This window comes from Triturus cristatus, chromosome 2_1 (genome assembly GCF_964204655.1).
Source record: "Triturus cristatus chromosome 2_1, aTriCri1.1, whole genome shotgun sequence".
NCBI classification, from domain to species: domain Eukaryota; kingdom Metazoa; phylum Chordata; class Amphibia; order Caudata; family Salamandridae; genus Triturus; species Triturus cristatus.
In genome coordinates this window covers 1133588758-1133615386 of record NC_140581.1, presented here as the reverse complement: position 1 = coordinate 1133615386, position 26629 = coordinate 1133588758, and the positions used below count along the sequence as shown (strand labels likewise).

Here is a 26629-nt window from a genome sequence, read left to right as displayed (position 1 = left end):
CCCGGCCATGCCCGAAAGGACTACCACAAAAGAACCGACCCCCACGCCTGAGGGTCAGCCTGAAGTCACACTATTATGTCCGCCCTCACCAGCGTCCAGACTACAGTGGGATCAATCTCAGCGGACGTCTCCTTCCTTCGCGCCGACTTTCAGAAAATGGCCATGAGAGTGACAGAGGTCGAAAATGTAACGACGTCCCTCGTCAAAGACACTACCACCCTGCAGCGGAAAGTCAGCCAGTTAGAAGCAGAACACAAGATAATGGCGGCGAAGCTTGATGACCAAGAAGGACGTTCTCGGCGCAATAACGTCAGAATTACGGGCATTCCGGAAAGTGAAGGGGGACCGGCAATGGACCTGTACGTAGAAGAGCTCATCAAGACACGGCTCCAGCCGAGAGGACGCTCCAGTTTTTTTTCAGTCGAGAGGGCTCACAGAGTACCAGGGGGCAGGCCCAAGCCAAGGCCCCCCCCACAGACCTATTTTGGCTTGTATCTTTAACTTCCGCGACCGAGATGCCATTCTGCAGGCGGCACGGGTGGCCCCACCATTGCGTATAGAGAACTCAGTGGTCTCCTTCTTCCCGGATTACACAGCAGCAGTCACCAAGAAGAGAAGGAGCTTCCTCGAAGTGAAAAAGGAACTCAGGCGCAGAGAAATCACCAACTCAATGTTGTTCCCTGCAAAGCTGTGGGTAGTAGCTGATGGAAAAACCTGGTTCTTTGATGCGCCGGAGGAGGCCCATGATTGACTTGAGGGCTGGCAGCAAGCAGGAAGCTCACAACGACAGGATAGAGATTGGGAAGTTACAACGGAAATCTGTCGATACAGGTACTGCTACGTACTACATATATTTGGTATGTCTTGGGGTAATGGGGATTTTCAAGGGACGTCTCGGACTTCACTCCCTCCCGCACTCTGCACTGTTGGGGCGGCGGGTAGTTAGGAATCCGGCTTGCAGGGGAGCAGGGAGGGGGGTGGAGGGAGGGGTGAAGTTCATGTTTAAGTATTTTAATTCTATGTTATTTACAAGAGAACACTCACAGCTGATGCAATTTGCCAAAGGGACGGTGCCCTACAGAGGTGATACTCGACCAAAACAGCTCCGATGTCGACTGATCACTCACATACCCAGGGGGTCGTAACATCTGGCCTTTCGCACTCGCAGCCCGGAAACACACACATGTTAGGCTCGCCCCTAACCGTAATATCCTGGAATGTAAATGGTTTGTGCAATAAAATAAAGAGGGGACTGGTATTACAATATCTTAAGAGACACGCCCCATCAACCGTCCTCATACAGGAATCACACCTAGTGGGCACCGCCACTAAGGCACTGGATAGATGGGGGTTCAAAATGGCAGTTCACTCCGACTTTACATCGGGATCCATGGTGGTGGGGATCTTGAGCCGAAAAAGCTGCCCTATGGTAATAACCAGGACATGGACAGACTATCAGGGGCACTTTGCAGCACTCTCCTGTCAATGGGAAGGGCGAACATACAACCTTGTCACCGTATACATTCCTCTGGCGCTCCACAATCTCGCCCTCCCGGCCCTTGGTACTTTTTTTTTGTTAGCACTACCGCCTGGGGAGTTAATCATAGGGGGCGACTTTAACGCTAAAATAGATGCCACATAGGACAGGAACACACCAAGGAAACAGGGGACGACCTCATCACTCCTCCGGGAATTCCTGGACGCACTCGGGCTAGTTGACATGTGGCGCACACGCTACCCCAAAGAACCCCAGTACACCTACCACTCTGGGCACATGATAGCCTATTGCGAATAGACTATATGCTTGCCTCCCCCACAGGTTTGGAAAACATACTGGAGATCAAACACCTCCCCAGAGGTATATCGGATCATGCCCCCTTATTAATGACATATACATCACACCTCATGGGGAGGAAACGCACATATCCATTACATCCTGGGTACCTCAAAGAGCCGAAAATAGAAAAGCCAGCATAAGACCTCTGAGTACTATTTTCAAGAAAATATGCAATCAGTGACTTCCCCCATCATCATATGGGAAGCATATAAAACAGTCCTCCGCGGACAAGCTATCTCCCTGATCACAGCCCACAAATGGGACAAAGCACAGCAGGTTTGGGAACTAGAACAGGCGGTCAGCCGGGCAGAGAGCACGCATGCCGCAGACCCTACTGATAACACGGCCCACTCCCTCAGTCTTGCAAAACAAGCCTATAGAGACCACGTATGGGAGGAAGCTAAGGGGAAAATCAAGAAAACACAGCACACCATCTATGAAGTTGGGGATAAGGCAGGCAGCCTCCTGTCCTGGTTCGATAAAAAAGAACGAGCCAGTCGATGGGTGGCACAGCTCCACCTGCCCACGGGAGAGACAATAACGGATCCAAATGACAGTCACAGCATTCGCACACCACTACGAAAAAGTATACACCCCATGGCAACAACATCCATAGAGGAAGATGTGGCCTTTATCAGAAACATACGTCTGCCAAGGCTGTCACCACAGGACATACAGGCGTTGGAGGCAGATCTCACGATAGATGAAATCACTGCAGCCATTAGAGGGCTTCAACCAGGGAAGGCACTGGGTCCCAACGGTATTCCCATGGAACATTCTAAAAAAGAGGAGGTCATGTTGGTGCCCCATCTGTTGAGAATGTACGAGGCCAGCCTAGAGATAGGAACACTCCCTAGAGACCAGCGAGAAGCAACACTTATTGCGATTCCAAAACCAGGTAAACCCCCACAAGAGTGTACCTTCTACTGTCCAATTTCGCTTCTTAACGCAGAAGCGAACATACTTGCGAAAGCGCTGGCGGCCAGGCTACAGCCCCACCTCACGACCCTGGCACACCCCGACCAATCCTGCTTTATGCCAGGTAGGAACATGGCGATGAACCTCCGGAGATTCCATGGCGTGCTGGCAAGAATACCCACCTTCCAGGAGGAGGCGGTCATTCTCTCGCTAGATGCCAGTATGAGTGGAATGGCCCTTTCTTTTTGCGGTGCTGCAGCACTTTGGTTTCGGGTCCAAATTTTGTGCCTGGATTCAACTGCTGTATGCACAACCACTGGCGCAAGTGGTAGTCAATGGATGGCTCTCAGAGGACATTCCCTTGGGGCGTGGAACCAGGCAGGGATGTCCCCTAGCCCCCTCCTGTTCGCTTTGGTGCTCGAGCCCTTGGAGGCATGGATAAGGAGGGACCCAGTGGGCGGAGGGTTAGGAAGACCGTATTTCCCTCTACGCAGATGACATTTTGCTATACATGGCAAACCCTAGACGGTCCTGCTCCTGTTTGCTTGACATCTGCGAGTCTTACGGCAGAGTCTCCGGTTACACTATTAATTGGGCAAAATCGGTGTTATACACACTTAAGGGCCCCCCTCCACGCCTAACCCGGGGTGTTGTGATATCGATCTTAGAAGATGAGTTTAAATACCTAGGCATACACATCACGCCACACAATTCTTCAGCCGTAATCTCCTGCCCCCCCCGAAGAGACTCCGTAGTGATGTGAAATGGTGGCATTCCCTGCCATTGACGCTCTTGGGGAGGGCGGCTCTGTTCAAAATGAAGGCCCTTCGTATGTTTTTATACGCTTTACAAAATACACCTGCCCCATTCTCTAACTCCTACTTCAAGTCTATTGAGGCGGAGGTGGGGCACCTCCTGTTGGGAAGGGAAGCCCCCACGAATAGCAATGTGTAAACTTATACAGAGTTGGTATGATGGGGGAATCGCCCTGCCCAACATTCTATACTATTGGGCCTCTCAGCTTATAGTGGTTAATCAATGGCTTCACGCTCCCCGGGAAGAGCCAGCATTACGTATGGACAGGCATACTCTAGGCACAGACGGAATCCTGGGCGCCCTATACAATAAATCTCGGAAACATGCGCTGATCGGCCCCACGACACACACTGTGCACGTCTGGTTTATAGCGCAGCGCGCGCTTGGTTGGGAGGGAGTGATGACACGACACACATCACTCTGGGACACCCCTAGGTTGGGTTTCTCCCGTTGGGATCTAATAGGCATATCCACGGTTGGGGACCTGTGGAAAAAGGGGGGTGCAGTCACTTTTGCTCAGCTACAGGCATCGTATCAGATGGCAGGGACAGAGCAATATCGTTACATGTAAATAAAACACGCACAGACGAAGGCCATACCTCCAAGAACTGACCTCCCCGAGTCCTCGCCACTCGAGGATCAATTGTTAACGAACTGTCTTACCAAAAAAGCAATTTCTCTAACATATCGCAAACTGGTCAATAATCAAAAAGATCCCAAGCACAATCTTAGAGAAAATGGCAAACTGAGGTGGGAGAGATGGACGAGCAGGACTGGCAGGAGGCGCTGGCGTCCCCGCGGGAGGTGGCGATCCCCTCCAGACTAAAACTTGTGCAACTTAAAATATTGCACAGAACATACTACACCAGATCTACACTCTATAAAATAGGGAGGATTGATACACCGCTCTTTCTTCGGGGGTGCGGGTTAGCGGGCTCCTTTTATCACACACTATGGGATTGTCCCCACATCACACAATATTGGAGGGCGGTCCTGGCCACGATCACTCGAGTATGTGGCTTCAATGTTTCCCCGGAACCAAGGAGATGCCTACTCAATGTGTGGAAACCAACAGACCTCAACCATGCGGAGCAGGACTGGGCGACCCTGGGGATTACACTAGCCAAACAGGTTATCAAGACTGGGGGGGCACAAACGGTGCCTTCTCACCAACAGTGGAGTAGTGACTTAGAGAGCGCTATGACAGCGGAAAAAGCAGTATTCATTCATAGAGGGTGCCCACGAAAATGGATGCGAGTGTGGGGGAAATGGAACACATTTCGAGGAAACTTGTGCGCCCCACCTCCAGAGGAATCCGATCCCGAACTGAGTGAATGACAAACACAGATAATGCTCTACTGGGGAACATTTTTATGTACTGTAATGTCAATTCCAATGGGTACAGTGGAGAAGCGTAAGTGCATTTATGTGATGTACTCTGTGGGGCCGGCACGTATAACACTAGAAATGCAAAATATACAATATATACATGATTGTAATCAGCTATGTTTAACGCAAATAATAAAGTTTTTCAAAAAAACAATATCCCACGCAGACTCATCCACAAATCAAAATTAAGTAATAGTGTGCTTATATTCCATGTATTTTATCCAATGTGTAAATTGTTCATGGATCAGTAAATCATTTATACGTCAGGGGCTTACAATTAAGAAAATATGAATTTATTTCTAATGATTCGAGATAACAACTTATGGTGGTGGATTTAGAAAGGTGCACACAATGCCGGTGATTAAGGTGGACAAAAAAGGTCCCCAAAGAAAATTCAGCTTCTCGGCCGTAATCAGCAAGGTCATCAACAGGACAATACAATGATTTTGTGTAATGGTGGAAGATGCTTGTGCCCATAGATAGATCGAATAGAGGCAACAAGAATGTAATAAAGGAGGAAAGTTGTGGTGCAAGAAATAGCTTCCACTATTAGAAAAATATGTTGGCAACGAACGGCACTGTTGTCCTGATCATGATCTTGCAGATTCCTGCACTTGAAAAGCTCTTTGAAGCAGTGTCAGTGCTACAATAGAACATTAAATAAACAGTACTGAAAGACACGCTAACTGTGGGAAAACTGGCCAAAATGCTGCCATGGTTAAATATTATTTACAGTTGGACCAAGCAAATGCTACATGAAACAAATGGTTTACAGCTTAGTTATCAGAACTACTTTGTTACATTTACTACATTTGAAGTACTATGTATCATTAAGAGCAAAGATAAATGCACCCAGGTGTACTCTACCTTCACTGTATTCACAGGTTGACCATCAATGTATAAAGCGGCTGTGCTATTCTTCAACATTCCTTTACTCATGACAAGGGCTAGATGATGCCACTGTCCTTCCAGAATGAGGTCACCACATCGAAATCGAGAGCAGCAAGGCAGGATCTCGTAAAAAGAGGACTCTTCACTGAAGTCGTCAACTGAAAAAAGAAACAGGTGGTCAAAGGTTTAACTGGTAACCAGATGAGAGAAAATTAGTTTAATATTATTTGCCTGGGCTGATTAACGGTTACTTGCAACAAATCATTTATCTGTGACATGTTGTTTAAAATACTCAAAGGAATCATCAAGCTCAGTTTCCCATAATGTTGGCTCTTCCTCTTATATCTGGCCTTCATGGGCTCATCATTTCTGATATTTCAACTCTCAGCAGTGGGATCCTTGATGAACAAAGTTTTTACCTGCCTGTAAATACGGACCACCAAGCGTTCTGGTCTTTGGGGGTTCACACTTGCTAAATATGTATAACAGCCAAGGTTTTTTCACTTTACACAAGGTGGTTAAGTACAACTCCAATGACAGTCATGCAGAGATTCCTTGCTTCTGTCCCCATTAGAGTTTTCTAGTGCTATCCCCCAGACCGAGTTAACAGTAACTGCAAAATAAGCAGAGGATTAGGAAGTGGTTATAAGAAGTTAGTTTGACGAAAATGTGTGGAAATTGCATCACCTTGTGTAATGATTTGTTTTGATCATATTAAAGTATTTGTTTCCAAAACACTTTAGAATTAACAAAAAATGTGCTTCATTTATGTTCCTAAATCTGATATATTATGAAATGCACAGTTCATTTAAATGTTGTCATGTGCTTGATAAAAAACTCTTTCCTACCCCCAGTATCCAGAAAAATTGTCACATAAATCCTCTCCCTTTGAAGTCAGGGAAAGAGAAGTAAACCAGCATCCTTGGAAGCCAGCGCCTAACTTTTGACCTCCGTCTTTGAATGCACAGCAAATGTGACGAAATAAGAACAAGATTCACAAGGCTGTTTACAGAAAGGGAGCACTAGGAAGGATACAGTAAATAAGGTTTGGGCAAGGGAAGGTGCGAACTCAAGCTGGACAGCCTAAAAAAAATAAAGCCAGCAAATGGAAAGCAAGAAAACTGAGTTACAAACCACAAAGTCAATGACAAGCAACAGGCAGAATGCATGCCGAGGTCAACTTTCTGGAAGCCCCCAAGATGTCTTTAGCAAACCAGACGGCTGTGATGTCTGGTAGGCTGGGAGCTAAAAAACTGAAAACCACCTAAACAACAGAAGATTTTCTATTTGAAGGAGTTGGATTTCTGTGACAAAGAATATGTGACATACCACTATGTGATACACTTTCATTAGACATTATGATGTGAATTAGGGGGGCTTGTTCTTTGGTAGCCCTGATATCTTTGCTACCTCTGGTTTCAGTGGCCACTAACAGAATACAAGAAGCTCTGTTTTGTTTCCGTTTAGTTTCTACTCTTTGCACTTCACTAGCACTTTCAACAGAAAAGAGGAGACTGAAGTGGGGCTAGTGATGGTCCATGTGGTCAATCCTATAGTGCATTCTGCACTGCCCATGGCATTTTGTTTAACCAATGTCCATGAGTTAGACTGCAATATTGTCACAATGTGGTTGGGGATCTGCTTTTTACTGGCTTGTATGAGTTTCACTGGCACCTATGGGGTAGATTACACTGCAAATTGCATGGATAGATGCATTATCATTACACGCTAATCATGGAAGGAGGAAGAGAGTACCAGGGAGAAGTATAAATCCATGCACAGGGTAGGAGGGCAGAGTAGATATAGGACATGAGGGGGAAGGAGGCAAAGCGCAGGAAAAGGACCCACGGAATGAGAGGGAATCGGACACAGTGAGAAGCAAAAGGTAAGCTAACAGAAGGCAGAATGAGGAAGTAGGTACAAGGCACAAAGGGGACAGATAAGAACTGAGAAGGAAAAGAAGCATTAGAAACCTGAAAAGGAGGACAAATCTTTTTCTTTAAGTAGGAAGGGGGAAAAAATCTGCTGAGGAGTATGCAATCATCGGCACGGGACAGATATAGATTTGCCAACCTCCTCATTTCCTGCAGGACTGTCCAGCTTCTGAGGCCTTCCCTATGAGATGGAGGAACAATGTTTGTTTGAGGACAACTTAGGCTACGGATCATGTCAAGCCCAGAGGCAGATGAATCCATGAAGAGCAGTTGATCAACCATGGGGAAGTGACACAAACAGGCAAACTGCGAAGCCATGATCAGAAGAGCAAGATGTCCCAAGCGGAATGTCCCAACCCAGACACTGTGAATGCGAACTGTGCAGTGATGCCTCCAAAGGGTCAGGATTTGTTTACATGATAAGTGGAAAGGAGGAGATGCAGTACCGAGGGTGTTCAGCACAGTGCAGTTTACTAAACATTATTCTTCCTCTACGGATGCTCATAAGGAAAAATATAAACATCTACAGCAAAGGACCCCTAAACCAGCAAAGAAGCAGCCCTAGAGTCGTCACATTAGTCAGACTGAGTTAATGCTAAGTTCACCACTGGATTCTTGGTCTAGTAATGGGTCTATTCAATTTTACTGTGTGTATAGAGAGAAAAATGCTTTGTGACATCAGGACTTTATAGATTTTATTTTCTATCACTCCGAAATGTGGTAGAGGCACCATATTTTCACATAGCTTCATTCACTGTGAACCCACAAGGATCTGCTGGGTTATCATAAAAGATACACTATTGTAAGTACATTCTTACTTTACTTTCAAATTAATGTCTACGAGGGGCAAGGATTATTGTCACTTCTAAATTCTCACAATTGCTTGACTTGTGAGTTGTGGCCTATCAAAGAATCCCTGTGCATAGTCCCACATGAATTAAGATCTTTTATATTATTACCTTTGACCTTCATGTTCTTCTGGTTTCCTCAGGAAGCACAGATTCCGTCTGCATTGAGGCGCAGCTCAGTCATCGCTGTCAGCCGTGGTTGGCGTATCTTCCCTACAGTAACCCAGTGTCTTCCTACCTCCTCTTCCCTTCTCTCCAATTTCCCTTCTTCGTCTCCCCAGCAGGCTAAAAGCCTGCACTTGTGCCATTCTGAATGTGGAGGCTTGGTCTGAAGGTGAGAGAGAGACTTGCTTTTCACTCCTGCGGAACTTGGATACCAAGTAAGTGGCATTTGGCACATGACAGAAAGCCATGCCCACAACTTTGAATCCACCTGAGCGAAGATGGAGCAACGTCCTAGTCCCACCAAGGATGAGTCAGCTCAGCCCTGTATATTCTCTAAAGCAGGAAAAACAGACTTTGTGTAGTGAACTAGATAGATATAAACCTAGAACAGAACCCCAGGGACAGACTTGTGACCATCTCCAAAACACAACCCCTCATATGTCCCCCAGTGTTTACTCCAGAGAAAACTGGGTGGCCTGAGAGACAATCGAGTTCTGGTGGGGGTCCACCAATAAATCTCTCTGTAACGACTTGGGTACCAGAACCTTTAGCTACCCCTGAGAGGTTCTGGGGAGGTCGCAACAAGTTTGGGGTATTTATGAACCAATGCCACCTGCAGTTCCTCTGTAGGGCTGCAGCTTTTCCTGGATGATGGCACTGAAGTGGCTTTCGTCATTTCCTATCTGGTAGAGAATGCAGCCAATTGATCTGTCCCACTGGTGGAAAAGAACAACCCTGTACTGTACAACTTCATGGCCTTCAAAGAACAGATGAGAAAACTGTTCGCTAAACACACATTCATGCAGGCCAGCGATACAGAACTCCTTGATCTTAAACAGGGTAACAAAGATTTACTGATGTATATTACAAATTTCAATAGGCTCATCTCTGAAACACATTGGCTTGAGGAAAAAGGGACTTCTTTGTCTTACCGCGGGTTGCAGGATGAATTGAAAGACATTGCATCTCAAGTGGTGGATCCCCCAGAGTTCTCAGAACTCATAGGCCTATTAGTCAAACATGATCATCGCATTAGTGAGCGTAGAGGAAAAAGGTCCAAGACTGATCCCTCCCCATGTTTATGTTCTACAGGGAGTAGACAAGAAAGATGATTCCAAGAGTAGCAATGGTGTTGAGCCCATGCAGATAGAAGGTGTACGTTTTTCATTAACACAGGTAGAGACAGACAAAAAGCATTAACAAAAACCTGTTTGAATTGTGGGAAGGGTGGTCACTTTGTCCAGGAGTGTCCCGTCAAACCAAAGAACATAGCTCCCAGAAAAACTGCTACAGCTGTTGCTACCATTCCTGACAGGTCAGAATACTAGACAGCCCAAAGAGGGAGGAGGTTGACTCATTGGGTGAGATGGAACAGATAATGGCCAGTCTGAGGAGATTAGTTTTGATCTCATTAATAAGCCTGTTTTTGGAGCCATTTGGGGGCTGCCTTGCCTGCAGAAGCAAAATCCAAGAATAGACTGGATAGCCTGTACTGTAACCTTGAGCTCAAAACAATGGCTACAGTACTCTTACCAAGAAGCTACGGAGTGGAAGTCCCCTTTGGCTTGTGCTGCATCTTCAGTAATTGAGGCTCCAACTATACAAAACCCTATGAGCAATTTGTGGATGTATTCGACAAAGTCAAGACAACTATCCTACCCCCAGACTGAAGCTTTGACTGCTGGACAGATCTAGTGCCTGGCACCAGGTTACCTTGTAGCAGAATGTATGCATTATCAGAACCTGGGACATCACTAAGGCGTATCTGGATGAACTACTGTCTAGTGGGTTTATTCGTCATTCCACGTCCCCTGTGTTATTGGCACATTTTTTTTGTCACCAAAAAGAATGGAGAACTTTGTAGCTGTATTGACTACAGAGCCCTCAACAAAGTAACAGTCAAAAACAAGAACCCATTGCCTCTCATCCCCATGCTTTTAGATCAGGTACGAAAGGCAACCATTTACACTAAAGTCGACCTTTGTGAAGCCCATCACCTGATCAGCATCCGCGTAGGCGATGTGTAGAAAATGGCATCCAGCACCAAGTTGGGTTTATTTGAATATTGTATGATGATGTTTGGGCTGTGCAACGCCCCTGCAGCCTTTCAGGACATTTTGATATATTCACAAACTGAACAAGAACATGAGCCCATCTGAAGTCATACAAAAGCTGTGTGACTATATTATCTCTGCTAAACTACAAAAATGTATTTTCCAGGTCAACCAGGTTGACTTCTTGGGGGTTATACTCTGTCATGAGGACATCCACGTAGATATTAAAAAAAAGAAAATCGAGGCCATCCTGAGCTGGCCCACACCTACCTGTGTAAAAGATATCCAGACATTTTGGGGTTTTACCAACTTCTACTGGCGTCTCATCACCCATTTTTCTGACATTGTTACCATGATCACTCTAATACTGAGGAAAGGGATACCGTTCAACTGGTCTTCTGAGGCACAACAAGCATTTGATCTACTCAAGGAAAAGTTCACTACAGCAACCATACTGAAACACCCAGATCCTTCCTTGACATATTTTGTGGAAGCAGACACCTACCAATAAGCAGTCGGGGTGTTATCCCAACATGATGAAGAGACTGGCAGTATGCATCCTATCGCCTTACTTCCTAAAAAGATTTTGCATCGGAACAAAACGGGAAGCCCCAGGAAGACCGACAAGAATAACCCGGGGGCAATGAGCCAGATCGACTAGTGCTGACTCTGACGGCAGGGGAAGGGCAGTGCTTGACAGGACGGAAAAACCCGGAAGTAAACACAGACTGTGTGGAAGGCCGAGGAAGAGAGGAGCAGAGCGGAGGACCACAAACCAAGGAGAATGAGAGACCCACAGAAGACGGGATCGAGGAGACAGACCCCTGAGGAATCCGAGACGACGACGGGAGGACCCAGAGGGGAGCCGGGACGTGCCCCGAGGAAGGCCCTCCAGACGAGACGGCCGTGACCTTGTCATAGGGTCCCGGCTTCAGGCAAGTCATAAGGTAGACCGGGCGCACATTGGTGGGGTGGTGGCACGCGCATTTGAGCCTTTCTGGCCTGTGAGGGACCGCCCTGATGAAGTAAGCGCCGCGTAAGGAGCTGGAGGCACATTTAAAGAGACAGGAAGGGTAGGTGGAAACAAAAGGTAGGGAAACCCAAATCTACCTCCAGCGGGAAACCACCTGATTTAAGGGTGGTATATGCACACCTTGGATAACGACCCGCATCACGGAGCATACCGGTTGGTTGGGTGTACTAAGGGGGAACCACAGTAAAAGCACATGCGCGCAGGGAACTTCACAGGAAGAGGGGAATAAGGCACTGACCGTCTCTTTTCTTTCTACCGAGGGTACAACCGGTCGGACAGCCAGTGGGAGAAGAAAGCGGCGGAGACGGCCACCACTGACAAGACCAGACCTCGCCAGGAACTTTGGACCAAGGTAAAGACAGTCCTTTACCCACCATATCCACCATCCCTAGCCTGTGAACCCCAATAAAGCTTATACACAGCAAACCTCTGCCTCGTCTGGTCTGTGGTCGCGTGACATACATGTTTGCTGAGAGCGAGCTACTGGCAATTAAACTGGCCTTCCAGGAGTGGCAACACCATCAATGGAGGGCACAACATCCTATTATGATATTTTCCAATCAGAAAAATCTACAATTCTTTAGATCAGCATGAGCTCAAACACCTCGACAAATGGGATGGGTGTTATTTTTTAACAAGTTTGATTTGGTCATTACTTATCGACCTGGGGAAAAGTATGACAAGGCTAATGCCCTCTTCAGCATTTATGTATCACACCAGAAAGAAGAGGCACTAAAGCAAGGTTCTCTTAAGTCGGTCCTGGAGGGACTGATCCAAGCCAGATTTTAAGATAAATGTAGTTATCTAAATGGGGATTTGCTAAAAATCTGGCATTGATCCGGCCGTCCAAGATCGACTTTGGAGAACCCTGCTTTAAAGAGAGACATCCCTATGATACAAAACGAAAAGACAGTGGGTAGTTGTTCTTCCTGTGATTTTCTCAATAGCTTGAAAACTACCATGAAAAAAGAAGAGCAGACCCAATGGCTAGCACACCCTAACCACTCTGTGAAAGGATTGTTTTATCATGAGCAAAAGCTCTATATTCCCAAGGACCTTAGAAATCAGGTGCTTCATTGGTGTCGTTCCTTGCCCCTGGTAGGACGCCCTGGAGAACAAAAATCCAAATCATTTTGTTCACAATTGTTTTAGTGGGACACTATAACTAGAGATGTACAGATCTACGTAAAATCTTGCCCCGTCTGTGCCAGCAATAAATCCTTGTATGCACTACCTGCGGGGTGATTTAATCCTATTCCAGTCTCTCCTACAATCTGGCATACCATTAGTATGGATTTTATCACAGACCTTCCTAAAGACAAATAAAACCATACAAGTCTAGTTGTAGTAGACCTTTTCTCAAAGATGGCTCTTTTCCCTCTTACTAAATTACCTACTGGCAAGGAGTTGATAGATATACTCATTACTCATGTCAATCAAGTTCATGGCCAGTCTTCTGTGATACTATCAGATTGTGGCTCCCAATTTGTGTCCACATTTTGGCAGGAGGTCAGCACGGTTGTACGCATCGATCACTGTTTGTCTTCAGCCTACTACCCGCAGCCAGATGGACAAACGGAAAGGGCTAATCAGTCCATGGAACAGTACCTTCGATGTCTATTGGCCTCTGTGACTAGCAGTTGGGTGAGAGCCTTACTGTTAGCAGGCTTCGCTTATAACAACAGTACCCACTCTGCTAATAACATGTCTCCCTTTAATTGCAACTTGGGCTATTACCCAAGGGTCTTACCCTTCCAGTTATCATATACAGTAGCAGCCGCAGATACAGGCCTTATGAACTTACAGTACATATGGGTATTAACTACGAAACAGCTACATATAACAAAAGAACTGATGAAATACCAATCTGACAAACATATGCTGTAGGTGATCTAGTATGGTTAAACACAAAGAATATCAAGCTAGATGGGCCAAGGAAATTACACCCACGCTCATTTCCAATCCAAAAGATATCAATTCCTTGGCAGTGAAACTTACCCTTTCAAATGATCATATCCATCCTGTCTTCCACACTTCCCTTTTGAAACCCCAAGTCCCTACCACAAGCCCAATTCCTCCACCACCCCCCCCTTTTGGAAGATAACTATGAGGAGTATGAAGTAAACAATATTTTTTGATTTACAGAGTATGCATGTGCGCCTTTCCTATTTAGTGGATTGGAAAGGGTACCTTCCTGAGGACAAATCTTGTGTACCAGCCAATCATGTACATACCACACGACTGGTCTGCCAATTCCATGCCTGAAACCTTGTGCCCAACCCCCCCCTTCTTGTAAACCCGTCCATATGCCAGGCTCCTGCACCTGAACTTCCCTACTCATGCCCAACTTCCGCTTATTAGAGTCTTATACTCAGCAATGACCAAGTTTATCTTCCAAAACCTTGTCCTCCCTGGCACAGCAACTACAAGGCGCAACCGAGCGGTTGCAGCAGAATCAACGCACGTGTACCGATACCACACAACTCCACCCGTCAAAATGTTCAGTGCACTGTACCAAAAGCCTGCGTATTGTATACTGGATAAAGAAAATCACTCAGTGGTATGTTTCCTCCTCTACGCTGTAGCCTATGCAAGGAGTAGGCGCAGGACTGTAGGTGATATACTACCAACCTATGCTGTACTAGGTGGTGTTGGTTCATGAGACCAAGGAAACGGCCTACACTTGCCATTCTAAGTGTGGAAGCTTGGGGCCAGATGTAGCAAAGGTTTTTACCCATTCTGTGCCTATGGGAAAATGTGTTTGTACATATGGCCCTTGGTCTGAAGGTGAGTGGGAGACCTGTTCTTCGCTCCCGCAGAACTTAGATACCAGGCGAGTTGCACTTGGCGCATGACACTCGGGCGTCCCATAAAAAAATCTTTTTGGACAATGTCTTGCCCATGAGGGGTCCTTCACAGACCCCTCCGTAAGTCCCATGGGATCAGGATATCCCTATTCTGACTCCTTATATCCTATTTACACTTTATCCCCCTACCCCCTAGCGGGAACCATGCTTCTATTGACAAAATGGCGGCTGCAACATTTCTCTCAGGTTGCCGCCAGCCAATCATAGCATTGCTGTTGACGAGCTGATCCACAGATCCACCGCGTTTGTCAGTAATTCGTTGCACGCAGATTGAAAATAAAATAATGACGTAATTTGTAAAGCCCTGAGTGCCCAGCGTTTACTTGGGGCAAGAAAAGATATATACAAACACTTTTTTGTGCAACATCAACAGGTGTCGGCTAATGCCAAGCTTCAGTATCATCTATCATTAACGTTTATTTACAGTCAGTTGTACGTTTTGGGGGTTTTATAAAACAATCATTTTATTAATGTTTCAAACAAAGAAATCAATCACTTTACAAAAATTGGGTTTCTCAATATCAATGAACTTGTGTATATTTTACAGCAAATGGAGGTGTCTCACATTGTCTCAATGATAACTCAGTTTGCTTTATATTTTCCCTAAGTATTTGTACTGTCAACAATGTCCCTCTATAGTTTTACTGCTGCTGCCAAGTCTTTGCCCAATGATTTGGGAAACAGCCTTTACAACGAGGTTTTTACCTCGTTGTGCCTTTACCATGCAATTTTTACCGCACATATTTTTACCGCAAATATGCATTTACAACGTATGCCAATACTACGCATTTAAGCTAAGTTGGGAGGGTGGGGTCTCCCCCCACAAATACATTGATTTTAAATCTAAAACAATGTATGACATTGGCATGCGATGTAAATGCATATTTGCTGTAAAAACATATGTGCTAACAAATGAGTGGCAAAGGCATGCAAAGTAATTACCTGTGTTGTACAGTCGTACAACCAATGATTTGGATATTCTCTGAATTTGGAGAGGTGTTTCTCATGGAACGGCAATTTTAGCCCTAAAAATAATTTCATTTCTTTCAACGACTTGACATTTTCTTTGCTGTGATTAGGAATTCAGTTTGCAGTTAAAAAAGATCAAATCAAAAAACATACCATCAAAATAGAACTGTTTTTCAAGAACTAATCAAGACAAAAACATACAGAATTATGGACAAAGCAAAATGGTGACATCTTTCGAAGAGAAGACACTGAAGAATTTATTCTGGCACAAATCATCAGATACATAATTACATCTATAAAGATAGTGGCAAATTCGAGCAAAGGACAGACCAAAAGTTCTTAGAGCGAGCAACCTCGTGCCACAAACAGCCCTGAAATCAAGTTAAGATCATAAAACAAAACTACCTAAATAGTAAAGGGACCTTCAAAGCTAATCAGTGCCAGCATTCCACAAACGATAAAAATACATGCCTATATCTCACACTTTCTCATTCATCACACTGCTAAGTAATGTCTAACAATAACATAACAAAATCTCACTGGTCATCACTCATGACATGAAAACACTCCCCACATAGGGTCAAAGAAAAGACAGCACATACACATGGCCTAGTGTGCTACCCTTCTGGATAAGCACTTCAGCACCATTCATTTCGCCACAACACAAATGATATAATACAATACAGCAGGACTGTTCAAAAATGCTTTCCAACACAGCATCTCAAGGCAGAGATGTCCCTACGGAAACGAGTTGCGAGCTATATCAAGACCCAAATAACATAACAAAACAAGGATACCTTTCCTGGCACATCACTTGTAAAGAAAATATCACAGTTTAAAATGGAAAAAAGTGAGATTTATTCGAAAGTTTAAAAAAAATATTACCATAATTTTGTAGCAGTTCCTCCTTTGTGGACACGATAAGTGACCGGTCCTTGGCAGAAATTACTATTGCAAGGCACACATAATGCTGCTCAGATGAAGTGGCGCGGCGCACCACTGTGAGAAGTCTCACTGGGTGGTTGTGTGGTGGCGTGCTGAAACGTTCAATGCAGAACCAAGTAGAGTAGGTTAATCCCGACGGAGGTGGAAAAAACCTTTCACCTAAAAAACAAAATGTCAGGTTGAGCTGTACAATATTACATGTTCTAAAAGCATCATTTGGAGGAAATATTGCTGTACTCATTTTTAAATTGGTTCTCTTACACTGGGATCACTACTTCTTGCTTTATTTACTGAATAAAAGCACAGATTAATGGTGTTTTACAGACACGCTCAAAAATAAAACTATAGGTCTCAAATTATATTGGTGTATACTACCAAATATACGTAAGCAATACATTCTCATGAGACAACTCTCTCCCAATAGGGTTTATTTACAAACATAACATGGTACAGGAATAAAAAACTTATTTTTTAAAACTGTTTATTGATTTTGTATGAAAACAAGAAACCATTCAGTGCATCATGACAGTATTAAACAGGAGCCATTCAATTGAAGCATATATGATCGAATGAGATAGTTATAGACATACATGGACTGTCCATTAGCCCGAGGTTCTTTCAAGACAACAATACATGAAACAAGATGTTGAGCAAATATCATATAAAAAAACATTATTGCCCACTTGGCCGTCAAGGAAACATCGAGTACAGGTACCCAGTTTTTGTTCAATTCTCTATCCCAGAACCATCCTCCCTGGAATGATCACCATCATCGTAATACATAGCCACCAGTTGGGCTCATTTCATTATAGCCTGAGTCGTCCCCTCAACACTGCATATGCTGTTCCTCTGCTACCCACAATTCTAGCAGATGCCTCAACCAATGTGTAAGCATGAGGGCAAAGCTCCCATCCAGACAAAGGCCACCTGTCATTTTGCCAGCAATAAGGCCAGCTGGGCCAGTCGATAGGGGATCAAGCATACTCTGGGTCGCTTCACCATGCCCAGGAATAAAATATAATTTTAAGTGCATAAAGGTATCGGTATCTGCATAAAACTATGGCGATCACCTGGCAAACACTTTAGATTGGTACACTGTTAAATAGAAAGATAAACTAGATACTTCCCTGTAACCCCAGCTATCAGCTTGGCAACTTTCATAGATTCATATGCTTGAGTTTTTCCCATGGTCAATGTGGGAGTCTGCAGTCTTATTTAACATAGTGTACAAATCAGTTTCCATACAAATAACCGAGAAACAGTGTAGGGTTAGTAGTCCTTTCACCTCCTTCAAAATGTTCCAAACTGCATCCAATGAGGCGGACAGCCTCTGAACTTCACTCCACCCAGAGGCCACCATACCGCAGATGTTCCAAGCACACAAGATGTAAGGTAATAATAAATAAATGGTGAGTCTGAAAGCAGGGAGGAGGGAGAATTGCATGTAAATCTGTATACGTTATCATTACTGGAGAAATGCAGTTACAGGCAAGTAACTTATTTCTTTTCAAGCTTTAATCTTTCACAGATTCACACGCCTGAATGAGATGAAAATTCCTTATTACCAGTAAATTGTTTATTCACATATATCTGTGGAAAAACCAATTAAAAATGTTGAAAAACAGTGCTAAAAAAAGAAAAGTAATTTTAGTCTGTTCTATTTCTGTTGTGCATGTAAACTGTAAGGGAAGAGGGCAGCAGTGGAGGATTATTTAGAGCTCGCCATTACAGACTTAAATATTTGGTCAATACTTTAAACAAGTAAGCCAACTCCACCAGCACAACACACCCACAGCTATAGAAACAACATTTTACTGACAGTACTAGTGATCTGGTTCACTATGCTACTGGTTACACTCTACATTTTCATTATGTCCCGTTCCTGCCACGTAGGAACAAATACTTCCTTGCTAGAGTTAAAATATAATAGGTGCAATGGTGTTTGGGGGTTAACTGGTGAATGGAGTATTCTACCTATTCTGCTGTATACGACAGCCTATAAAGCAATAAACTTGTCTCATTCAATAGCCTTCATAGTGATAGAGTCTTCAGGGTAACAAACACCAGTAAGACACAACTAAAGAAAAAATACTGGTGAATGAGCATGGTTTTCTTTATCTGGCCATTGCCAGGACAGCCAACCCTCTCCATGGAGGAAATGGTCTCTAGCCTCTTTGCAAAGGACCCTCCAAAACTTGTTGCGGCTATGACTAATATAAGCACTATTCTAACTGGGGATTCATTATGACTAAAATAACCGGCAACAGACACTGGTTTTTCCAAGAGTAATCATCACAAATACTTTCAGGAAGTGGAAGGGGGGGTGTACACTCTTCCAAAACATTGTGTTCTCTTTGGAAAACATAGAATAGAACATAGCAACTATAGGATATGTGAAAGGTATTTTGACTATATTGACTGCTGTTGTAACCGTGAGGCGGCGGACTACAGCCCCCAGACATCCCTGCCCGTGCTGACCTTCGCGCCTGGAGGCGCTCCCGCCACTTCACTGCCGGACGCGCATAAAACCCAGCGCGGCTCATGCATCGCGGGACGCGCGCAGGCGCGCCGTGCGTAGCCCGGGCCAAGGGCGGGCCCGTCTCTCGCCCGTCATCGACAGGAAGAGGCAGGGCAGGGCCACCCCTCTAACGCCGGCTCACCGTCTGCACAAACAAGGTACTGTTGGTTTGGCGATTTGGATCCTAGTGCTATCAGTAACGTGCAGACTTATTTGACCGTGATCAAGTGTATGAAAACGGCGGAAGGGGTAGATATCCCAAGCTGATTGTTATCCTGTTAATCTAGCCTGCCGACCTTACGGACTCTACACTTCAACATAGGTGGTACTAGGGTGCCCGATATTGTGGTTGGCTAAGTGTGCCTACTCAAGACTTGGCGCTGTTATTTTTTTAAAATTTTCTTTACTTCTTTCTTTTTTTTTTTATTTACTTATTTATATTTTATCTTTTTTTCTTTTTTCTTTCTTCCTCTTGGATCCATTTGTGTGGTGGTCAAGTATGGGGAAAAGGAAAGCAGCTGAAGCTCGGGGGGGGAGGTATTGTGGGGAAGGGGAAGAAGTCAAAAAAGGGCTCCAAAAGTATCGCCATTAAAAGTAACAATGGTGTCACTTAATTAAAGACTGCGAAGGGATGTTGACAATACCATCAGTTGCCGCTAATAGGGTTAGCAGCATCCATCTCACCCCCCCAAAAGCCTACCCCTACCTACAGGTTCTCTATCTCTACCGGCCATGTTTAGAAAATCTGTGGATAAGGGCTTACTGGATCCTGTAATAGAGGGAGACTCATTAAGTAAGACTGCTCAACCTTCTGTTGAGCAAATAGGAAATGCTAGTGATTTAGAATGTCTAGTAGAATGTAGCAACAGATTTACTCCACTTCAGTCCCTATCTGAGAGTACTGTCTTAGGTCAACCGAATGAATGCATTGTATCTGAGGGCGTAGCACTTCAAACAACTCCAGTACACTCTTGTAAATGTGCATGCTCGAGGGAGATACCATCTGAACAAACTAGCTTAACACTACAACCAGGAGTAATTATAGAACTTATTACTGTCCTAAAGGCCCTGATTGTACAGCTAACTGAGAAATTAAAAGACCCAACTAAATGATCTATAATGACAAATGTTCGAATTGCTTAAAAAATGTTAGTTTCCATACATCTGGGGGGTCTCCGGGTAATGTCTCCGACATGGTCCTCCAGGGTAAGCCTCAGGATGAAATTGAAGCAGTCACGACTGTTCTCCATCCCACTTCAAATGCGACCCAATTGCCCACCAATGAGACTTTATACTCCTATTCCCAGCCATACCTTGATAGCAACTTTACTACTCGTAATGGTTATGAGATTCACGGCGATCAAGCTAACCATAGATTATTACATCCACAAGGCTACTCTGGCCTCCACCAGCATTGGCCAAATAAATTTCAACAAAGGTCCTTATTCTATAGCACAAAAAATCAAATATACCTAACTAATGTGCCTAAAAGAAAGTCCAGCTCATCCAGGGAAGATGAAGAATCCCTGATTAATAAAAGCATTCAGTGGCTTCGGCATAGGAGAAACTGCAGGTCCATAATAAGGGAAGATATTTTTGCCGCCCAAAGATTTGAGAGGTCAGACCATTGTACAGACTATGTATGCTTAACCCTTAGTTCAGCTGAACTAGTGGAAAATCTAGTGGCATTCGATTTAAGAACGTCCCATTTGATCCTATCCAACATTAGGTTAAAATATAATGCCCCTGTAAAGTCCCTGAACCAGAGGGGAGTACCACCTCAGAAACCCCACATCGAGGACTCACAACTAGAAAAAGTAGATTGATGTTTAAACCCACTCCCACCTTTAAACCAGCTAACTACTAACAATACTAACTTAGCTGGTGTTGATAATTGTCGCCCTTATTACATTTGTATGAACAGTAAGAGGGGTGCTGTACCCATGGAGAGAGAGCTTAGTCCGGTTAAATATGGCTTCATAGTTCCTATCCCGCCTCAGGCCCCATGTGATTTGGTCACATTAACAGAGGATCGGGGTAACCATGTATTGGAGGCTTCCCATACTATTACACAGGATAATGTGAATCCAGGTCTAAACGTCGTCTCCTGGAATATAGCGGGGCTTCGCTCAAAGGTAGCTTCATCTGACTGGTCAGATTTTATTGAAAACTTTGACATATGTATCTTCCAGGAGACTTGGTCCCTCGATAGTTTATTTCGTCCAGGGTACTTAAACTTCTCAAAGCCGGCTGTTGGCGGCAATAAAGGAAGACCCTCTGGAGGACTAACAATTTGGGTGAGACAAAATATGGGGTATAGGGTGGAGGAAGTATTGATCAACAGTCCTGACATACAAGCTATCCAGTTATGTTCACTTCACCAACCGAAAGTGATTGTGCTAAATGTATATGCTAGAGGCACAGTGGGAGGAAAAGTGTCAGAAACTGTATCCCATCTTGATACCTTTGTAGATGAGATTAGAGGCAAATAAAGTATAATAACTGCTGGTGATTTTAACTGTTGCTTTGAGCCCCTGGACTTAGAAGACTGTCATCTTGGTGAAGAAGAAGACTCCCAGTGGAGTATACCTATTCTGACCCTTGATCCAATAAAGAAATGGACTGCAGCTGCAGTCCAATTGAAAAGTCTGTGTTTGGAGAAGGGTTTAAGAGCAGTGAATGGGAGGTCCAACTCTGACAGTAGGGGAGCCCATACATTTTCTAGTGGAGCTAAAAGGAGCCGAATAGATTACTTTCTTATTAGCTTGGAGTTGTGGCCTCTTCTTATTGATATGGAGGTTCGAGACAGAACAGAAAGTGATCATAACCCCCTGCTATTACCCTTACGGTTGCTAGACCTACATACCAGGTCTCATCCGTTGGAGTATGTCACAGCGGATGTTGCCCTTACGCAAGATATGAGAAGATTAAAATGATCAATGCTTTCTGAAAATAGCACCATATTAGAGCAGATGACAGCTGAGGTCGAGAACACATTAGCCGTTCTTGCAAACTTGGAAACTCAGGAAGCAATTAACCAAATGATTCCACAGGTGCATGATTCTCTGTTTACCAACTTAAAAACCTATTTTATTAAACAAGGAAAGTCTAAGAGACACGTTGCCCTTAAATGTGCTAAATGGTACAATAAGGCATGTAGAGTAGCCTATAAAAATCTGTCTAAAGCTATTAAATTGAGAATATACCCAGACATAAGGTCTGCAAGGTCTCTATATAAAGCTACTCAGCTTAAAGCTAAAAAAGAGGCAGATGACCAACGCTGGCGTGACCTCCTCTTAGCTAGTAAGGAAAGGGGTATGCAGAAGTTTTGGGAACTTGTTAAATGGGGTAATGGTGAGATAAGTAAAATACCCCATAACTTTGTAGCCCCCGAACAGTGGGTGCACCATTTCCAGGTGCAATTTAATTCTCCCAGTGCTATTATAGCTCAACCTCAAATACAAAAGTCCGACTTAGTTGTAATCTTTAATAGGGCTGAGGTGGAAAAAGCTCTTAAATCTGTTCCTAAGGGAAGAGCTCCTGGACCGGACTGCATTCCAGCAGACCTGTTTTTATTTGATAAGGATAACTGGGTTGAATATATTTTAATACTCGCAATTGCCAGTGGTGCCCCAGTCCCAGAGTCCTGGCGCGGAGCAGAAATTCTCCCAATTTATAAAAAAGGAGACCGCGCCAACCCTAGCAACTATAGGCCTATTAGCCTGATTGACTCAATGCAAAAAATTATGGCAAGGTTAGTGTTAAGTCGTATCCAGTCCTGGATCGATGATAAAGGTATAATGTCCCCGTTACAGGCTGGTTTTCGTCCACACGTCAGTACTATAGACTAAGTGTTCAGGTTTATATTAATTTACTGGCGCGTGGCAATCATCGCAGGCGGTACGCTTTACGCGGCCTTCATTGATCTTAAATCAGCATTTGATCTAGTTCCACGCTCCAAGTTGTGGGGGGTTCTGGAGGCCATGGGCATGCCACCAGAATGGTTCTCTCTGGTGGTCAAGTTACATGAGTCAAATTTCGCCCAAGGGCAAGACTACGGAAAGATTTTTGGTATCTAAGGGGGTCCGCCAAGGATGTGTCATGGCTCCAACCCTTTTCAGTCTATTTATTCATAGGGTTGTTAATTACTTCGCCTCGTTTACAACTGACGCTGCAATTCCTGCAGGTGTGAAGGTCCCCTTGCTTATGTTTGCAGATGGCACCCTGATTATTTCAAAAACACAAAAAGGGTTGCAAAGGGCATTAATTCGATTTGAGGAATTTTGGGCAGACCATGAGTTGTTGATAAATGTGGACCAAACCAAATTCATGGTCTTGCACAAGCATAAACGGATTAGAGGAGACGTATATTTGAATAACACCAAATTAGAACAAACTGATGTCTTCACCTACCTGGGGGTAACCCTGGGCAGAAAATTAAACTGGCAACCCCAGATCGATTTGATGGCCCTCAAGCACGCCCAATTAGCTGGTGTGCTGGGGAAAGAACATAAATTATCACAGACCAAGCCGGTAGGACCAGCACTTCAGATTTATAATACCAAGGTAAAAGGGTCAGTTCTATATGGTGCAGAGTTATGGGGTTTTGACAACATAACCCCTTTAACCGTGGCACAGAATAAATTCCTTAGAGCTCAATCTACTTCCCTGAAACCCCTTTACTTAGATCTTGTGTGTCACATGCTCGAAGAAGCAGCACGATTTAAACCAGTTGCCTTCTGGAGAAGACTATGGTCAACTCCGGAGTTGGTAGTCTATGCCAACGCATTGAAAGATGTTATTGGAGCCGACACATCCCACAAGATTCTTTGGTTACAAAAGGTCAAAAGTGGACTACAGGATATAGGTCTAAGCCATTTATGGGAGGATCCCGTTGGTAATTCCTTCCCCTCTAAGAGGACCTTTAAAGAAATCTATTGGAATACGGTTAGAACTAAGTCAGCACGTCTCTCTACGAATACCTCCTTGACTAATTTATTTTTGGACCACAAAAGTGTGGCCAAATATGAGGACTACTGGGATTTTATAACAAAACCAGGTGACAAAAAACTCTATTTCCAGTTTAGAGTAGGTACCCTTCCAGTTAAAGCTTTCACCTGTAAATGGAAGAGTGTACCGGGTAATACATGTGTTTTCTGTCCTGAGCAGGCAGAGACAGTTCCCCATATATTTTTCACCTGTCCGGCATATAGATCTCCCAGAGATAAATGGATTAAAGTCTTATGCTCTAATATGGGCACTCGAGCTTGTGCCACTGCTCTCCGTATATTAACAACAAATACCGAGGAGCATATTGTGATAGCCGTGTCCAAATTTTTGAGTTGGGTGTGGAAAATAAGGGCAATTAAGATGAAGACAATCTGAGCATGTGCTGGCTTTTTAGGATTAAGTCAAACTATCCATAGGTCTAGGGGGAAAGCAATACATTTTTCTCATTTTATGTACGGTTTTTTATCACAGTTTTAGAATGGAATGAAATCCTCTTTAATGATATGTTTTTAACTTTCATTGTTCCTATATTGTATTTTATTGCTAACTGTTTTTGTATGTGTGTCTTTTATGATCATAATGATCGCAATAAAGACGTTTTTGACTGACTGAAAGGTATTTGCTCAGTCCTCATCAGGGTATAGCACTACATGCCTTCAAAATTAGTATTACCACGACTGCTTGTTACAGATTTCCATACGCAGGCCTTGGGTCGAGGCCAAATCTTAGGTTCCACGCCTCAGGACAGACAACTAGCTTTGTAACTACAGTGGTTCTTCCTGTGCACCTGGCTATAAAGACTATATTTTTTCCACTGTTTCTTATTGCAGTTTCTTTGGCTAAATATCCTTGCTAGAGCTAGTAAAGGAAGAATGCTTTCCAAATGCAGGATTTACATAACACATACATACAGCATTTTTCCGTGGTAGGTCCAGTCTCTGCACTTACACAGCTATTTAGGTTGTGTCTTCATAGTAAAGGCTTGTAAGGGGAACTAATCATTGGAATATCATAAATACATTTTAAAAGGAACCATCAGTTTACTTTTGAAAGCCAAAGTCCAATGAAACCCCATGGCACTTAAGTTATCAGTTGTTGGATGAGATAAAAGCCAATTTCTGGAAGACACTTAAGCTGAATAAGCAATGTTTATGTGAAGTAAATTCTTGTCTACCAGACAAAACATGTAAACTGATACATGCTCAGTTTGCAAGTAGTTCTCCTAGAAACGTTGACACTCCATCAGATACAAATGAGATCGCATTACATATAAGACAAATTATTGTCACTGCCCTTTGCGGAAGTGCTTAGGGTGAAACAGAAGATAGGTATTCAAATGACTAATACTAAAATTCTGATATTTTATGCTCTCACAAACGTGAATATGAATATGCTAGAGCCACAGAAAACTGTACAAATATCAATCCATATTCAAACCTTTCTATAAGTACATGGAAACATTTACTAAAACCTTTATCCCACATAAAGAGTATATACAAAAGACTGTATGGATGGAATCACAAAACAAATTCTTGAATTTGATTCTTTTAATTAATTTTCAGAAATATTGGATGCCAAATGTCTAACACAAAGAACCCTCAAGAGAGCCTTGTTGGTGACAAAAGACTATGCATAGAAAATAGGTCCCCAAAAGGTTCCATTAGTCTTTATATTCCAATCAAAGATACTTTTCACTAGCAGCTGAAGGGAACAATGATTACAACAGCTGCACCCACTTTGGTGAAACATTACGGCTTAATATGAAAAGTACAACATTTACCACCAAAATAGTCAATTAAATCCACATACACTACCTTAGAGATGTTAGAATGTTGATGTATTTATGGTTTGGCATGAATCAGAGTTACAAATTGGGGAGGTTTAAAATTGGATCCATCAGCAATAGATGGATCTATGATTCACATTGGAGGTTGATACTGGGACTATCAGTTTCCTAGAATACACTATACAAGTCTTACAAGAAACCAATTGAATTTTATGTTACTTAGATACTAGTACAAACAACGTATAGGATAATTTGCCATTAGCTCAATTTTCAAGTGCCAGAAGAAACTGCACATGGAATACAAGACATTAACATCTAAATTGCAAGGTATCTGCCAGGTCTGGTAAAGCAGCTGTGAGTAACATTAGAAAGTGAACTGAAAATAACTGCCACCTTTTTAACAAGTGCTTGTTTCATCCTTCCAAACTAAAGTTTGTAATTGATCTCCTAATTTATTCAACCAGCAAGTCAAGAGTTATGCAGATCCAACCCAGAAAAACTCACTAACAGAAATGTAGGGGCTTAAATCTGTGGGCAGAATAAGTGTGTGAGATATAAGGCACACACAACTAGTCTTAGCTGTAAAGATGTAGATATCGGATACAGGAATTAAAATTAAAGATACACAAAATGTTGCTCTCAAAATATG

General features: G+C 43.7%; 1 protein-coding gene across 10 annotated transcripts in view; it reads right to left on the bottom strand.

Moving 5' to 3' along the window:
- Positions 1–26629, bottom strand: part of WDFY3 (WD repeat and FYVE domain containing 3) — a 1391721-nt gene that overhangs the window by 769119 nt on the left and 595973 nt on the right. For all 10 annotated transcript variants that reach the window (XM_085636566.1, XM_085636564.1, XM_085636563.1 and 7 more), the window contains 2 exons: positions 16607–16825; positions 5828–6009 (listed from right to left, as the gene is read on the bottom strand). In XM_085636566.1, the coding sequence (XP_085492692.1) occupies positions 5828–6009; positions 16607–16825 (401 nt within the window). The remainder of the gene's footprint in view (positions 1–5827; positions 6010–16606; positions 16826–26629) is intronic.